The sequence below is a fragment of the Crocodylus porosus genome, unplaced genomic scaffold, assembly GCF_001723895.1.
Source record: "Crocodylus porosus isolate Cpor-Errol unplaced genomic scaffold, CroPor_comp1, whole genome shotgun sequence".
Classification (NCBI taxonomy): domain Eukaryota; kingdom Metazoa; phylum Chordata; order Crocodylia; family Crocodylidae; genus Crocodylus; species Crocodylus porosus.
Genome location: NW_017728927.1, coordinates 6,879,251 through 6,892,272, shown reverse-complemented (window position 1 = coordinate 6,892,272; position 13,022 = coordinate 6,879,251). Strand labels below are relative to the sequence as shown.

General features: G+C 46.1%; 1 protein-coding gene and 1 long non-coding RNA gene across 3 annotated transcripts in view; one reads left to right on the top strand and one right to left on the bottom strand.

Annotated features, from left to right (window-relative positions):
* NOXO1 (NADPH oxidase organizer 1) overlaps positions 1-3,593 on the bottom strand; it is a 10,890-nt gene extending 7,297 nt beyond the window's left edge. For both annotated transcript variants that reach the window (XM_019541881.1, XM_019541880.1), the window contains exons 1-6: positions 3,440-3,593; positions 2,927-3,007; positions 2,737-2,812; positions 2,092-2,272; positions 888-1,081; positions 218-331 (exon numbers count right to left, since the gene is read on the bottom strand). In XM_019541881.1, the coding sequence (XP_019397426.1) occupies positions 218-331; positions 888-1,081; positions 2,092-2,272; positions 2,737-2,812; positions 2,927-3,007; positions 3,440-3,505 (712 nt within the window). In that variant the 5' untranslated portion in view covers positions 3,506-3,593. The remainder of the gene's footprint in view (positions 1-217; positions 332-887; positions 1,082-2,091; positions 2,273-2,736; positions 2,813-2,926; positions 3,008-3,439) is intronic.
* LOC109314633 overlaps positions 2,939-13,022 on the top strand; it is a 19,695-nt gene continuing 9,611 nt past the window's right edge. Inside the window, exons 1-2 of the long non-coding RNA XR_002102327.1 lie at positions 2,939-3,005; positions 7,711-7,717. This is a non-coding gene — a long non-coding RNA (uncharacterized LOC109314633). The remainder of the gene's footprint in view (positions 3,006-7,710; positions 7,718-13,022) is intronic.

The following is a 13,022-nucleotide window of genomic DNA, read 5'->3' as shown; positions in this document are numbered from 1 at the left end:
GGCTTTTCTGAAGTCAAGGACTTCTGTGTTGCTGACTGACTTGCCAGCTTTACGGCGGATGGTGAAGGTGATCAGCTCATGGTCACTGTCACCCAGCTTCCCATCGATCACTAGGTTGCCGATTTTAGCAGAGAAGGATAACACTAACAGAATGCACTCCTGAGCTGACAACAAGGATTGAAAGGCCTGAGCCACAGCAAGGAAGAAGTGTACTTGCCTTCTTCATCTGACTCCCTGAAATTTGGAACCTTCTCTCCAAATGCTTTCTCCTCCAGGTATGGAGCTGGAAACCAGGCTATTTGCTTGTCCTCATTCTCTACCAGCCACCACCCTGCAAGCAGGAGCATACAAATACATGCTTTTAGTGAGACCCTGGAACACTGCTCAAAGGGTGATTTTCAGAGATCTGTTATTTAAGCTTCACCACTCTGAAAAGAGGTGTGAAAGTGCCAGAAGGGAGATGGCAGCAACCTCTGAGTAAATGCTGCCTGACACTTTCCATTATGCTTTATATAGAAAATGCATGCCATATAAGTGATTAAGTGAATTGCTCAATGTTACACAATAAATCTGTGGCACAGTTGAACACAGAACCCTAGAGCTCCTACTCCTGGTCCCTCTCCTGTTAGACCATCATCTCTCCCAAGCTTGGAATAGAACCCAGGAGTGCTGACCCTCAAACTCCTCACTCAATTGAAAAATCCTACTTTCCTTTCTCTTTTCTTCCTCATAAAATATTTGTAATCCTTCATGATATAAGTTATATTCTGGAGTACATGCATAAACAAATATATTCATCATGCTACAAACACACATTTGCAAAGGAGTGAAAAGGCTAAAACTTTTCCCCCCTGAAGCAGATAATGAACAGTCTAAATGAAACATACCTATCATGTCCTTGATTAAGACTTCAACGGTCTCCCCCTTAGCAACTTTGAAAGGTCTGTTCTTTGTGTCTTTAATTTCATAGGTTTCGATGCATCGGTAGGTCTGGGAAGCCACTGGGTACGTAATAGAGGGACTTGGTTTTGTAAGCTGTTTTTTCTTCTCATCCCCAAATTCTGATGGCATGATTATAATGCTGAAAAGAAAAGTGCAATACTTGTTTGTTACAAAGCCATGGAGGAGGCTGGCTTTATGATTTATTTCAAGCTTGTCCTTTTGGGGAAAAGCACCCCTGTGAAGAAGACCAAGTGCATAGGATCCCAAAGCCCTCAGAAATATTTTCCAAATTGCAGTGCCCATTTCAAGTTAGATCTTATAGCCATGAAACAGACTAGATACAGGGCACAGACTGTTGTAAGACAGAGGTCAAATCATCCAGAAAGGCAATTACATACTCAGAAATAAACCTCAGAAGTTCCTGGCTCTGATATCTGCTCTTTTCACTAGCCTGCATTCTTAGCTAAATACTTGCATTGCCACTTCACATAGTTTATAATATCCTTTCTGAATTCCATGTCAGAAGTGACACACAGGTCATTGGGTAGTATACAATCTTTTATCCATATGCAAATGTGCACTTATCGTGCTCCATGTATTCTGTAATAAGCCACACATCAAATCCCAGTGCTGAGCTTGCTTTGGTCTCAGGTAAAAACAGTTTCATTTTGCATATATCCATCATGATTTTGCTTCTAGCTAGCTGAAACCTATTGCTCCTAAATAAGGGGATTCTTTAGATTTTCAGAGCAGCTGCTTATGCAAAAACTTCTCAGGCTGGGATAAAAAGAGCACATATTCTTATGTAAAATCCTGGCTGATTTTTAATTCCTCCTCTGCTGCCCAAACATACCAATGAAAGTGCTAAAAGTAGGAAAACCTGAAGTTCTATGTCCTGAAAATGCAAGTGAGAGATTTGGAAAAAAGGAGCTGGGATGCAGCTTACAGAAAGCTGACTTTCATTTTCACAACTTGAACATTTCTAATTAATTCAAGAAATAAAAGTGCTTTCCAGGAAAAAAAAAACAACTCTGCCCTCCACCCATTTTTAACTGAAATTATTTTCCTTCTTCTCCTTGTTTTTAAAGGACAAACATTACAGAGTAGGGGAAATATAGTTACTATAATACAAATGATGATACTTGGTACCTGTTTTCTGGAAATGAGGGATCTAGGTCTCGGGTTTGTGCCTTGAAAAACTGGGTCACATATTCACTCTGGGAGATTTTTGTATCCAGCTTCATCAGCTCCTGGGAGTAAAACTCCAGAAGTTTCAGTCTTTCCAGAGACCTCCTCAGCTTCCCGCTCTTTCTCTGCATCCGAGGGGCATCTTTGAAACAACAAAAGCAAAATCACCATCAGCAAAAGAGATCCTAACGTGCTACTGTCTTGTACGCAGTACCTTCTGCCAAGGAATGGCAGCACTGCCTCTTAATTTCCACTCCAGTAGGATGCTACACATAAAGGATCAAGATCAGTGGCTATAAACACACCAATAATTCTTACCATTTGAAATGGGCTTGCACTTTGGGATTTGTACTATTCTGTGCTAAATGTTAACTTGGCCTTTGTATACATCAAGATGTTGCAGGAGGCCTCAGATCCATATGGACTGGAAGCTTCATTAACTAATACATTTAAAAAGATATTTTATTTACTAACTGACTTGACTGAACTCTTATCTTCCCTCATCTATAACCTGCTCCGACTGCTGTGATCATGTCTGCAGTTTTGTTCTGTTTTTTGCACTCCCTTAAGTCTGTCCATCAACTGAAATTATTTAAACCCTCTCACCTTTAAACTTGGGAATGGTTCGGTCAGATTTCTTTAGTAAACCGGCTTCTATGGGGAACTTTCTTTTCAGTTCTTTCTGAGAAAAGAAAAGGGTGAGAAAATAAGTGATGATACTCCCAAATCCCAGTAAAAGCAGGAAAAAAACAAAGATAAAAACACAAAAATTATCTCCAGGTAGTTGTCAACTTACGTGGAATTTCTTAAACTCTTCAAAAGTCCGGTAGATAAGAACGTTGTTTCGATCTGGCCAGAGCACAGACATCATGTAGGTCTGGAAAAGGAACAAAAATGGGAATACAGTGTGCGTTAATCATGACTGTAAAAATTAAAGGCTTCCAAACGGGGGTGCACAGAAACTTGGTGGGGTTCTACATAAAGCTGGCCAGTCAATGGTTTCCAGCCTCCACATGACTCAAAACAGCAAAACATTAATTAAATACTTTGCTAGTCTATGTAAGCAACTGCTGTAGTTGTTGGGTAGAATTTACGGGTACAAGTAGAATAGCAAGAGAATCCAAGAAACAGCTGTTTTGCTAAGATATGGTTCACCAAAAAAAACCAAACACATAAAAAATATAATTAAGAGCACCATCCTACATAATGACTGATCCCAACATTGCCCAGGGGAATTAACCTGGTCCTGTCATAGTAATTCAAAAGGTTTGAAAATATGTATAGTAGAAGGAGACTCAGATCAAAGTACCTTCTGCTTTCTGTCCTTCATCAAACCAACAGCTTTCACATCAACAGGAAACCAGGTTGTGTTCATCTTTCCCTGAGGCTGATGCTGCCCTCTCTCTACACTTGTCAGGCTCAGCACAAACTACTGTCAGCAGCTGCCTCCTGCAAGCTAAATAGACAGGAGCAGGAGGGAGTGCAGAGACTTACCCAGCCAGTTAGATTCAAGCTATAGAGAGGATTTTGTTTCCTTTCTCCACCCACAAATTCATGTTGGGGGCCCAGAAATACCAGAATGAGGCAAATGTCTACATGCCTCTCAGCTGAGCACATGACAGGCTGCTTCCCTGCTTTTGAGAGGCCAATGCAAATAACTGTAGGTGCCAGAGGGCATAGTCAAACATGCGGATGAAGAAGGGCTTGCTTTGTGCTTCCCAGCTCCTTCCGAGAATTGCCTTAGGGCAGAATCAATTTTATGTCCTGGGGCAACATGCAGAAGAAAAAACTCATTGGGTCAGAGCAATGGTGCCCAACCTACCAGAACCTGCAAGCCACACGAGTGGCATAGAGTCAGTCAGTGGGCCAGATCCCCCAGTCCACAGGTGGGATCCAGTGTGCCAGCCCGACTCCATGCACTGCATCCAGCCATGGAGTGAGCCCGTGCACCTGTGTGATCTAGCACTCTCCAGTCTGTGAGGCTCTCCACAGGTCCTGAAATTTGGCAGCAGGGGAGTGGCAATTAATAATACCACTGCTCCCCACTGCCAAATTCCCAGACCCCGGGGATGCTCTATAAGCTGGGCAACATGGTATTGTGGGTTGAGCGCCACTGGGCTACAGCAAGATTCACAGTGGATTGTGGACATCTTGCTAGTGAAGAAGCTGAGAAAGAAGTCAGCACTGTGTAATGCATATATGCCCACATTGCTTAGACGGCTGCCCTCCATCCACCTTGGATACCTTACCCCCAGCTATACACAACAATGCAGCAGGCACACTTGGGCATGGGGTACTAAAGGGTTTCACTGCCATGTATGGGTAGAGCCCAAGCAAGAAGCGGGGCAAGCTTCCTAGATGCAGTGCTGTTTGCCCTTCCACAAGTCATAAACTATGACTTCACTAGCACCCCCAGCCCAGGCCAAAGGCCAGAAAAAGGGAGGGACATTCAACCTCCAACAGCCTGGAGCTGAAACTTGAGCATAAAAAGCCCCATAATTCATTGCCTGGCCCCTGAGCCATCCAGGCCCCTGCAGGAGGAGGTCTCTGAATGGAGACACATTTCCACAGGCACAGTGAGACAAAGCGTACCACGTGGCAGATCTGTTCCTAGGTGTTGTCTACACTAATATTCTGCAACAAGGGCTTCTGGAGACAGGCAGCCGCCCCCTCCACCCAGTCACCATGCTGCCTCCACTGAGCACATCCAGGCATTTCCAGTGGCTCTGCACGGTTCCATTGCAGTAGCTGTGCAGCCAAAGCACAAAGGGTGCCCTGGGAAGGCACCAGCTACTGAGGGGACTGCAGCAGCTGGCAGAAGGCATCGCAGTATCTACATGAGCCTTGTGCTGGCTGGGAGCAGAAATGCTCCCGTCAGCAGAGAAGGGGCAGCATTGCTGGCAGAAAGGGGGATTCTGCCATGTCAAAGCAGCTGTGAGTGTAAATACACTCAGCACATTGCTGGCTAAAGTGCCAGTGTGCTGGCAACCCCAGGGCTACATCCCAGAGTGCCCTGTGCTAAGGGGACCCCGCTGCCTGGTACTACATAGCCACCAGGCACTTTAAACTCCCTGCAGCCTGTCCTTTCATGGATTTACTAAGCTTAAAACTGCCTCTGGTTATAACTTGGCTGATAAGCACTTGGCCAGGATCAAACTTCTCTCTCATTAACTTTATTTTCTTTGCCTATCTTTTGATCAAAACTACCTGGATCCTGCTTCTCTACAGTCAAACCCAAGAAGTACAAGTCCCCTCCTACTTTCATTTCCTAGATCCATGGAGGTTATGAACCCAACAGCTTTCATGGGGAGTCTGTTCTTCCAAACCTCAAGCACACCCAGAGTTAAGCGCTCATTCATCCCAAAAGCAGCACCAGCACAGGGAACTTACAGATATCTGATGACCAACCCGAGGGCACAATGGATGCTCTCTGCTGCCTGGAGCAAGGGTTGTGGGGTGGACAGGCAAGGCTGTTGGATCTATCGCCACCAGGATCTCCCTTCACCCCACTGGAGAGGGGAAAGGCCCCAGTACTTGTGGAGCAGCCCCACTGCTGTGGTTAGAGGATTCTTTAAAACGTCCAACCCTCATCTCCTCTCCAGAGCATACCTGGTCCCAGGCCTGTATGCCACAGTTCAGGGTTGGGCCCTCTACAATTTCTCTGGAAGGAAGATTGTGTGCGAAGGGTGCAGCCATGCGTCTGCCATGTCCATGCTTCCGTGCGTACTCTTGAAAGGATCTCAAGGGACCCTGGTAGAGAATCCCTCCTGCAATGCCTTTGCAGGATATACGTTCCCAGGGCAGGGATCAGCAACCCTCAGCACGCATGCCAGAGCATAGCACACGAGGCCATTTTCCTCAGCATGCCACAACCAACCCGAACTCTGGGCAGCTTCTGCCAGCAGCTGCTCAGAGCCTGGGCTGCAAACAGCTGCATGGAGCTCTGCAGCCTCAGCACCAGTTCCGTGGCTGTGAGCTATGCACACACCTCCGGACGCGTGGCCGGGAAGGGGCCTGGGGCAGCACAAGCCCGGATCCTCCCCCACCGTCCGCCCAGAGGCACCTGTGCAGCTGCCATGGAGCTGGTGCCAGAGCTCATAGCACATGGTGGGGAAGGGGATGGGGCAGTGCAACCCTGGCCCCTTCCCCGCTGTCTGTCAGCAATGAGGATCAGGCCCCTTGCAGCTCCCCCATCTCTAGCATGCCATGTATAGCCGCGGGTGGAGGTTGGGATGATTCTGGCACTCAGGCCAAAAGTGTTGCCAAACCCTGGCCCAAGGAATCTGAACACAGAGCACCACCAGCACTCAGAGATATCCAGTCCTAACTCAGCCCAGCTACGTGCGCATAGCTTACATCCATTCCATCTGTGCCCTAAAAATGCAATGCACTGAACCAGTTACCGGAAAATAGCTATACAGCAGGCATCGTTACTAACCAAGTGTTCTCACTGCGGTATGGAAATACAAACTGCCTACTGTTCTCAGCTCCCTCCATCTGGAAAGGATCATTTCTATGCAAAAGAAGGAAGGCTGTTATACTGAGTATGGGACCTGAAGTCAGGACACCTGGATCTACCTATCACTGATTCTGCCTTGGCCAGTCACTTCACCAACACACACTTCAAACTCCCCCACTGCAAACTGAGGATACTGGTGCTTTAAAGTACAACCTTTGGCGTATATAGACAAACACATCTGCAGCTGTGGTGCACTGAGTATTGCGTGTCCTGTTTGCTATCAGCGAGGGAAGGCTATAATACAAAGCAATTATACTAATAAGCAGTTGCACAGAACTTCCCAGCCTCAAAGAGCTTTGCAGGCATGAATTCATCAATTAGCAAAGAATGATATTGGCTTAACAGGGCCTACAAAGAAAACAATGTAAATAGCTAAGTTCCTTTATTAAGATACACAACAATCTGTTACTGTAAGAAAAAGATGCCACAAGACGCTGTTTTGCAGAAGCTGAAGCAGCAGCAGCTGCTGAGCTGTTTCTCACTCAGGTAGATGTGCCAAAGGAGAAGATCCCATGGCTTGAAGGTTTCTGTTGGGTCATTGCAACACCACTTTGCTCAGTTCAAAGATCTTTGCATTCAAGGTCCAATGCAACCGTGCACTCAGTGTTCTCAACTGCTCCCAGGATCAGGTCCTCAATCTCCAAACCCTTCCCTCTCCACCTGAAGCAGACCCCTGGTATCAAGGCAAAGGATGATGCTCAACTCAGGCAGGTGTATTGTTCTGGTGGAGAGAGAGCTCACTTCTTTCAGGAGAGCTTGCTCCTTACTCCTGGGGTTTTGAGATTGCTCAGAAGCTACCAAGCACTGTGATGAGAGAAACATCACTCCTGCAATCAGTCTGTGCTGTCACTCCTGCAGCCAGGTAGGGTTCCCCCAGCATGTCTCCCTCAATGCCTAAGGAAGGAGGCACTGCAGTTCCTCAAAATGATAGGAAACTCAGTCCTAATTTAGCTGTGCCAACCCCCAGGCTGAGAGCACAAGCATGCAGATCTGCCCAGTGGGCAAGCGATGCTTGGCTTAATAGTGTGAGAAACTGAAGCAGTTAATTAAGGAGATCCCAGTTGAGAGGTACCAATAATAAGTGCATAAGTGCCCACAAATGCCTCCAAGGAAGAGTACTGGCTTGGTCTTCTTATAGCAGTACTTACAAGCTAACTGCAAGTGTACTCAATTCTGTGCTACGTGGGTATATTACTGATTGCTCGTTGCTGAGTTTGGTTAGGGAAGGAAGAAACTTGAGTAAGGAACTCATGTTATTATAGTGAGAGGCAGCTGGACTGGAGCCTCTGCATGAAGGAAACCTGTCAAGCCCTTTGTTGCACAGAGATGCTAGGATGCCACAACACTGCTTTATGTGAGCGTGGACAAGCTCACAGCTCAGGGGCTGCATGAACACCAGGGCTGAGGGCTCTTACTTAGAAAAAAGGCCGTTCACCTCTTTGCTTTCCAGGTGTATTTGCACAGTTCTCTGTCTTGTTCAACAGAAATCTGTTGTACTATTTACATTGTGTTTATTGCTGCTGCTGTGACACTAAAACAAACCAGAGCATTGGATATTATAACTCTTAACTCAAGAATAAAAGGCAGCCTTGCGTGCAGGAAGTAGGAGCTCAGGAGAAGGGCTCTGGGTGCTGCCTTTTTCTCCATTAATACATATTTGCATATCTTTTTCCTTTTACAGCTGCAGCCTTTTGTATGATGCCCATTATTTATATGACAGGTATGTGTTAAGGATCACACCCAAGTCAGGCCCTGCTGACTGCATCACCTCTGAGGAAATCTGTTCCATACCCTCAGTAAAGAAATTTTTCCTGATGTCCAATCTGAAGCGATCTTCAATCACTTTGTACCCATTGTTTCTTGTCTTCCCCTGGGGGGCTTTGGTGAACAGATACTCCCTCAGGCCATGATGTTCACCCCTGCTACACTTATAGGCTGCCACCAAGTCCCATCTGAGTCTTCTGCTCTCCAAGCTGAACAGTCCGAAGTCTTTCAGCCTCTCCTCATGTGACCTGCTCTCCAGACCTCTAATCATGCATGTAGCCCTCCTTTGGACTCTCTCAAGCTTCTCCGCATCCTTCTTGAAGCACGGCGCCCAGAACTGGACGCAATTCTCCAGCTGCAGCCTCACCAAGGCCAACTAGAGCGGGAGGATGACATCCTTCGTTTTGCTTAAGATGCCTCGGTAAATGCATGCCAGTTTTATCTGCTCTGCCTGCTACGGCATCAGATTGGTGGCTCATGTTCATTCTGTGGTCTATCACAACCCCCAGGTCTCTTTCAGTTGTGGTGCTGTAAGTGTGTGTTACGGATTATTCCTCCCCAGACGGAGCACTTTTATGTTTCTCGGTGTTAAACATTATCAGGTTATGATCTGCCCACCTCTCAAGCCTGTCCAGGTCAGCCTGTATCCCCAGCCTCTCCTCAAGCATGACCACACTCCCCCATAATTTGGTGTCGTCCATGAACTTTGCCAGTATGTTTTTAACATCCAAATCCAAATAATTGATGAACATGTTGAAAAGCCCTGGTCTGAGTGCTGAGCCCTGAGGGACACCACTGGTCACCTTCTGCCATGTTGACTCAGTTCCGTCTATTAATACTCTCTGGATCCAACCTCTGAGCCAGTTACCTAGCCACCAGACCGTAAAACGGTCAAGGCTGCATTTTCCCAATTGTACCGTAAGGACATCATGGGAGATTAAGTCAAAGGTCTTCTGAAGTCCAAGTTATGACATTTCCCCTAGCCAGGTGGCGAGTTACCTGATGATAAAAGGAAATGAGGCTGGTCAGGCATAGCCTGCCTGCAATGAAACCACATTTGCTCATGGAAATGAATTCCACATCTATGGCATCTCCAGGCTGCCTTGAGAATCTCTCCTTTCTGTGCTTTTCTCTGGCAAGACAAACAAGCTAGAGAGCAACTCACTCTCATCTTGGTTGGGATCTGGATAAGGAATTCAGAGCTCCATATGCTGCAGTTGTAAGAATTCACCCTACTGATTGCTAAACATCTTGCAGCTCAGTCAGATACACAAGGAGTATTAATGGGATATCTCACCCCCTTTTTTTTCTTGTGTAATTGTAAGACTTCTTGGGAACTGCCTTGGGTTACAGCAGCTAGAGCTGCGGTGCTTGATATTGGCTCTTGACTTCAATCCCTGGTAAAATCCTAGAAAAAATTATCAAAGAATCCATTATTAATAGGCTAACAGAAACGGCACTGGTATGCCTTGTAGGCAGGGTTGGGTGGCGCTGATACCTGAAATGCTGTCAGTACAAGAGCTTAATCTCTTCCCAGCATTGTCTTCAGAATCAAAACATGCAGCTCCTGGAGGTCACCTGCACTAAGTTGGGACATGACATATCAGCACCCTTAATGAAAAACCCAGCTGCCTAAAAGCTGATGGTACGAGCACAAAGGGATGATTTGAGATGCTTGTTAATTATAGAGACAGGCCCAGATTAAAAGAAAATCAAAAACTCCAGCTGACAAAAGGAGCCTTGGCTCTGTAAATGATCTAAGAAATGTAAACTGGGATGAGAGATTTTACAATGTCAAGTCCAGAAGCTAAAGAATGTTTGGCTTCCTTCTAAATCCATCAGTTGTTGCGTGAAATTGTTCATCTGTAAGGTGCTGTTCAAATCTAAATGTTTCCAGCATACAAAATGGTCATGTATATCTTGGGCAGTCCTGGTCTCCACTGGGCTCTTTCTCCACTATCCCAGAGCTAGCTGCATTTCAGGGATGTTGACAGTGCCTTGGAAATCCTTCCAGAGCAATGGAAACACATGAAAAATGATGTGATGGCTACTCCATGTTGGTAACTTGCCAACCAATCCGAAGCCTCAACCCTAGGTTCCTGGGTCAAATCTAAGCAAAGGTGAGTACCCTGTAATCACTGTTCAGAAACTGTGCATAAGAGAGTGCCATCCAGTTCCTAAGGGAAAGACGCCTGTGGGCAGATTGCCTTGAAGCAGCCTCTCTGCTAACTGCAAAAGCATTGCAAGAGACCACTGCTCGGAATAGCATGAAATTGCAACACCTGCATAGCATCTACTGTTGTCCCACACCAAGGGTGTTTTACAAGTGTTAGCTACCATGCCTGGGATTGGAATTTTAGCTGTAGTGGTGCTGAACTAGTGCAGTCTATAATGATTTTCTCCTGGCAAAGGAAGTGAGAATACATGAAGACTAAACTTGCCCCTCTACTCAGCCACCTGACTATTCATGCAACAGAGTTGGAGTATTATTTTAGCAAGGGATATGGAGAGAAAAACTGGCTGGCCATAGCAAAGAGACAAAGTCCTCCCTGGAGGCAGGGGAAACCCAGCAGGGATCCCTACAGCTGTGCTGAGCCAGAGAGAGGATGCATGAGATTAACTCTGTGATTTTCTTGGCTGCCCAGGAATAGAGAGAAGGGGAGTGTGGGGCCAGCAGTACACCCAGGAGACACATTCATGAGATGCTTTTCCACCACAATTTGGTTTATTTTAACCCCCTTCCTTCTCTGCCAGTCTCCTTTTTTCCACACAGATGCTGCCCCAAAGTCTCAGAGCTTCTACACAGACCTTGCATCTCTTGTTCGGTGCAGTTAGCATCAGACATAACCATGCTTTGACCAGCATGCTCAGTAGAGAGACCAAGAACTGGGTTAAATCACCCATGGAGAATCTTCTTGTCATGGTGCCCTTGCCCAATGCGTAGAATCTTCCTTTCTCCAGGCTGCCAAATCAGCACTAAAATCCACTGGAAAGAAAAGAGATTCCATCCAGACCTATAGCTCTGTGCCTGCTGATCTCCTCCGTATGTGGACGCAGACCAAAAGGACTTGCAACTTAATGCAATTGAGCTTCCTGATCCAGTACTTCCGAGGCAAACAGCAGGAAGTAACAGAAAACTGGGAGACACATGAGGGAGACTCAACCTGCGTGAGACAGGGGCACATTTGGTCCCACAGTAAGAAATTTCCCTCTTAAATAAGAACAGTGGGGCTTGTGTCAGGTGGACATGGAAGTACTGTCTCATAGTTAGCAATGAGGAGGAGTCACGACACCTGGGTCCTATTCCCAACCGTGTTTGACTGTGTGGCCTGAGCTGAGCATCTCAAAGAAACACATGGCAGCTTGCACATGTAAACTAAACACAACCCTGCCAAAGCAAGACACTGCACTGAAGACACAATTCTCTTCTGGAGGAGAGGACAAGAGAAAGAACAAAGTACACACGACAGGTATTGGTCTCATCAGTTAATTATCATTAGAAGGTGCTTGGAAACTATGGGGATGAGGCTGCTTTTCCCTGGTCATGGAAGAAGTCCTGGGCTCTACACTACCCATCTCACCATTCCCAGCACAGGGGGCAGACTTGATGGGGTACTGCAGTAGATTCTTTCTGTGAATTTATTAAGGACCCTGTCTAACAGAGTATGTAAAAGTTCCTGCTGCATACATGGAAACAATAATAGGTGATCTCTCTCTCTGCAGAGATGATGTGAGGGTCAGGAAGTTTACATGCTTTGAGATCCTGGGATGAAAATCATGCTCCAGCCAGCAATATTAGAGCAAAATCAGAGATTTGAGAGAATCAGGAAGATGCACCCTATCAGTCCCTTCCTTTCCCCACCACTACACAGGAATTTTTCAGTTGAGCAATGTGAAAGTATAGCATGATGAACATATCTGTACTTCCTTTAATGTATTCTGAAGCTAGGCTCAGCAGGGAGGGAGATGTTTTGTTAACTTCACAAGCTGTCATTTGTCGTAAACAGTAAAACCCCCCCATCTTATGTGCTCTTGATTAGCAAACACCTGTTGCAACGGGTCTGTCATTTCTTTGGGGTGGCCCACATGTTGTACTGAGGATAATGGTCTTGCCATCCATTTGCCTGAGGCCAAGCCAGGGACAAGGGTACTATTTAAAAAGAAAATTTCCAGCTAAGAACATGATGCAACTTGCTCCATCACAGGTGAAAGTTTCCTGCTTTGTCCTTAGAAAAGGAGAGCAAAGATCACATTTCAACTGATGTGACAAGAAGTCAGTGCAGGGCAAGCCCGCATGTCAGAGCTAGACAGGGAGATGAGAAGACAAAGGGGTTGAAAATGTCCTCCCAGGCTTGTGTGTGCAGGTCTGAGTTTGTAAAGCAGCTTCTCAGGCAATAACATCCACTTCTCTTGTTGCTGTGTGCTGCTAGTCTCTCTATCACTTAGTGTGGACTAGACCACAGATAGCAACTAAGTGGTAAGACTTTGTTAGAAATGGAGTATTGTTAGAAATGCACAGCTTGCATCTTGCACCCGATAAGAAAGAAACACTGCCAAGGACTTTTTTTTTTCCTTTCCCAGCCTTGCCACAGCTTTTCTTATGCTAAAT